Below are 4,548 nucleotides of genomic sequence, written 5' to 3'. Positions count from 1 at the left end.
ATAACGTGACCTCTCTTCTTGGTGGCAGCCCCTCAAATACTGGAATACTGCTATCATGTCTCCCCTATTTCTCCAAATTTCTGCCAAACTCTCAACATCTTTTTGTGATATGATGACCAAAATTGGCTGCAGTATTCCAGGTGTGGTCTTACAACCCAAGATTGTATTAGCCAAAAAAACTAGTACAATCTTGGGTTGCATAAACAGAGGTATAGAATCAAGATCACATGAAGTATTAGTACCGCTATATAAAACCCTAGTGACACCATACCTGGAATTCAAGAGAAAGTTTCTAACAGTGAGGACAATTAGCCAGTGGAACAGCTTTCTTTCAGAAATCGTAGGTGCTCCATCACTGGAGTTTTTAAGAAGAGGCTGGACAGTCACTTGTCTGAGATGGTATAGGTTCTCCTGCTTGAGTGGGGGGCTGGACTAGAAGACCTCCAAGGTCCCTTCCAGATTCTATTCCATTCCATTCTATTCCATTCCACGTTTCAGATTGTGCATCATAGCCATCTTCTAATCCATTCCTATGTAGGCAATTGTCTTTATCTAAGGGATGCCTTCTTATAAAATCTTTGCTTTTCTCTTGGTGTAATATGTATGTGGCCTTATTTTTTATGAAAGCAGTGCAGGTTACCAACATAGTGTTAGGACCTTTACCATCTTTTTGGAGGGATTTGTGTACATTCCTCATTTCTGTCTCACTCTTCCAGTCTGTCCTCGAGAGAAAAGCTTGTTCTATGAGAACCAGGAACTCATTGCATCAGGTACTCATGCTGATTTATGCAGGATAGGGCTGTGGTTGTGATCCTGTGTTCTTTTTTATTAGTAGTAAAGGCACATGAGTTTTATCAGAAAAAAATACCAGTAATATAATACTGTACTAAGCATGACAGGACAAGCAGGAAATATTTAGCTGTTTCTCCTTTTACAAAAGCAAGACATTGTAGGATATGTGTCTGTGGAATTTTAATTCTCAAGGCAAATTTGAAATAGAATTAATCTTTTGCCAACAAAGCACTTGGTTGACATAGCTATGATGACTCAGGTGCTGATTAGGTTTGCTATAATTGATTTAGTCTAGGTTCAGATGAAACACAATCATGTCCTGCTTGCTCTAGAGATGATACAGCAGAGAGAGCAAAGAGTTGGGTGGGGGGAACTGAGCTGATGTCAGTCTATGTGGTGATGTCATTGCAATGAGAAATAGATTTGGCTGGCACTAGGCTTTGCTTATTTAGTGGAGGTTGAATTAGGCAGAGACCAGGGACAATAGAAAAGCTGGTATCTCTCCCTCTCTCTCTCTCTCTCTCTCTCTCTCTCTCTCTCTCTCTCTCTCTCCCTCCTCCCTCCCTCCTCTCTCTCTGAAGGAGCATCCTGATCAGTTAGGAGTTAGAAAGCTCTTTTATTTTCTTGACTCTGGGGCTACATAAGCTCTTGATTTATGTCAGGAAGGAGATGCCAGCCCATGACATGGACTGTGATGTCTCTTCTCTAGTTGCCTGTGTAGTGGATATAGAGGTATTTACCAACCAAGATGTTAAGGTATGTGCATGCCTTTCATTCTGCAGAGATGCTTCTGACAAGGACACTTGCAGGATAACAAGAATGTTTAATGTCCTGCAAAAAAAGCAGATCAGATTGTCATGATTATTACCATAACAACCAGAATATTGGGAGTTTAGTATGAAAAGATTAGGGACTATTTCTACATCTTGTTTTTAAAATGGATTTGTGATCTAGTAAATCTAAGAGTTACATCACAAATGAAACCCTAATTAAATAGTAAATTCTCTTTAGTTTTTTGCAGTCTGATGCCTTAAACAAAACAACCTACAGTATCTTTTTAAAGCAAATTAAGGAATAAATTGTAAATGCATGTGGATGCATGCTCTCTGAGTATAATTGTTCTGTAGTGAAGCTGTGTTGACCTTCAGGTGTTTGTATATGAATGTATTATTGAACTGAAAAAAATATCTGTGACTTTGCACTGCATAGCCAATAATGTGATTCACCCGAGTTAAAGGATTATTTCAGCCAAAGTTGGACAGTTTTACTTTTTTGTATAAAAATTGGAAAACTTGAGCTGCATTTCTCTTATTTCCTCTTGATCTCCTTTTGTGTACATCAATGATAGTGATTTTTTTCCTTTTTGTTGCCAAACATCTTAAAAATTAAGAAGAATGTTGTGAAAAACTATTGGTGTACCTAGTCAGAAAAGCTTTCCTTTAAATTGTATTTGTAAAGAGCACAGTGTATTGCATCTGCCTATCTCACTACTGCATTATAAGAGAAAGGGAAGCCCTGAAACAGCAGGCAAAAATCATTGTTGCAAATTGTTTTATTTTCTGGAAATTATATTGTGTCAGTGGCAGAGAGTGGATGAAATATATTATCGTTTTTTTTTGTTTGTGTGTTTGTTTGTTTAAAAAAAACAACTTAAATTCTGAATACAGTAACAGCTGGTATTTCATATTCACATTGTGCAACTAATATACTTTTTAATAGATTTATTCTTTTATAGGTCCATGTGATAAGATGAAACTCTCATGTTCTGCTGAATTTCTTTCTCTGCATTGGGGCTGGAGGAGTGTGTATGAGAGAGAGAGAGAAGGGGGGGGGTTATGAATGCAGTGTCTTCTGTTTGTTGCAAACAGTGTCTTCTGTTTGTTGCAGTGTCTTCTGTTTGTTGATGTAATCTGTATAATGTAAAGATGAGGATGTAATCAAATACTAGAATCAATCAATATTTAACTATAATACTTATTTTCCTTCTAAGACAAACCTAGAATCTAAAGCCATGGTCAAAGTCACTGCAATATATAATGATAATCCGAATATAGCCAGGCTGGGATAAAGCAAGGGGTTGATCACCAGATTCAGTCTTCTGGAAGTTTTCAATGAAAAGCTTCCCCTGATGGCAGGGGGTACTCAACGTTTTGTTACATATGTGGAAAAAGTCTCCTTTTCTTAAACACTTGTTTTCACATAAAAAAAAAAAAGGCCTTCATTCGGGTTTCTTTCAAAACAAGCCACCAAGGAGAAGGAATGCACAGCTATACGTTACACATATAAATGAAGCTCTTGAGACAGAAAAAAAGAAAGAGTTGGAAAATGTTGGGCATATTTGTTAGTAGCTTATAGTCAGGAGCAGATCCTGTAAATCCATTCCAAAGTGTAGGTTCAGGGACAAATGTTGCAGAACTCACCCAAGGAAAAGAGAGAACTGCAGCAGTGCTTTCCAAGGACAACCATTTGAGGTGTCCACGTGGACTAGGTCAGCTTGGCAAAAATGTCAGTAGACCTTGGGAATGGGGAAGAAAAGGGAGAGAGGGAATTTAGTCTCCATTGCCAGGAAGCTATCAAATTCTCCAAAGGAATCCCCTCTACTTTTCATCTAGAGTGCTAATGGTACTTTTGGGCCTATGCAGTGTTTTTTTTCCCCCTCCACTGATTGCTTTTCCCTTTTGACCTCCTTTGTTCCTCTGATTTGTGAAATGATCAAGGTAAGATATAGCTTCTAGGAGCAGCAGTGGTGACTGCTTTGGCTGCTTGCTCATTTTCCTGAGCAGGTAGAGCAAAGGGCAACAGCAGGGAGGCAGCAGCTGCCATTGATCACAGGTGCATTTGGGAGGACATTTGTTAGGAAAGGAAGGAGAAGCTATCATCAGTAGTATTTTACATAGTCAAGTGATGGGCATGTTGCTGAATACACACACACACACACCCAAATTGGCAAAATCTTGAACAAATGCAACAGACGATCTCTCTGTCTCTCTCTTTTTTTTAAAAAAAAAAATCATTTTTCACAAGTTATAACCAACAGGTAAACTGTTCCTAGATATTGACAATGAGGCTACACTGCTTCTTTTTTATAATTTCAATTTTCTTTGCTAGCAGCAGAACTCTATCATCTATCTTCTATCATCTATCATCTATTCATCTGTCCATGTCCATCCATCCATCCAGTGGAGGAGTGATGGAGAGAGAGGGGGGAAATGATAATATTAGTAGGAAATTATATTTAATTTAATATATATAATCTGTTTTGTTTCTCCCATCACCAAGGAAATCTAAAACAGGTTAAAGAAAAAAAACTCAGTTCTCATAGAAGCTACTATAACAATAATAAATGATTCATTAGCCATATCATATTTATAATAAAATATATTCCTAACATAATTTATAAATGTTACTAAATTCAATGGAATTGTGCTGTTACTTCTATAGACAAATGTACAAAATATTTGTCTACCAGTTACAAGTAAAAAAATAACTTGTACATGTTTTCAGAACACTGACATAAAATACGTCAAAGCAAATGAAAGAACTCCAATGCATTTGAACTGAATGCCAGCACCCTCTAGAAGAAGAATTATATTGCCCTCAGGGCTTAGTTGTGGACTTCCTGGAACATTTAGATGAAATAGGCCTATTGTCTGATCCAGCAGGATTCCTCAGTTGTGCTCACATTGAATATAATGGCAAAAATCATAAGAAACTATACGATCATGAAACTATGAGCAACTGACGTAAGAGCAAATT

The 4,548-nt window shown here is 37.4% G+C and overlaps 1 protein-coding gene across 2 annotated transcripts in view; it reads left to right on the top strand.

The window, feature by feature from the left end:
• Nucleotides 1-1,444: 1,444 nt before the first annotated feature.
• Nucleotides 1,445-4,548, top strand: part of RCAN2 (regulator of calcineurin 2) — a 19,289-nt gene continuing 16,185 nt past the window's right edge. For both annotated transcript variants that reach the window (XM_015812310.1, XM_015812311.1), the window contains exon 1: nt 1,445-1,548. In XM_015812310.1, the coding sequence (XP_015667796.1) occupies nt 1,462-1,548 (87 nt within the window). In that variant the 5' untranslated portion in view covers nt 1,445-1,461. The remainder of the gene's footprint in view (nt 1,549-4,548) is intronic.

Source organism: Protobothrops mucrosquamatus, unplaced genomic scaffold (genome assembly GCF_001527695.2).
Source record: "Protobothrops mucrosquamatus isolate PMUCROS unplaced genomic scaffold, P.Mucros_1.0 scaffold78, whole genome shotgun sequence".
NCBI lineage: Eukaryota > Metazoa > Chordata > Lepidosauria > Squamata > Viperidae > Protobothrops > Protobothrops mucrosquamatus.
This window is presented reverse-complemented; position numbering and strand designations above follow the sequence as displayed.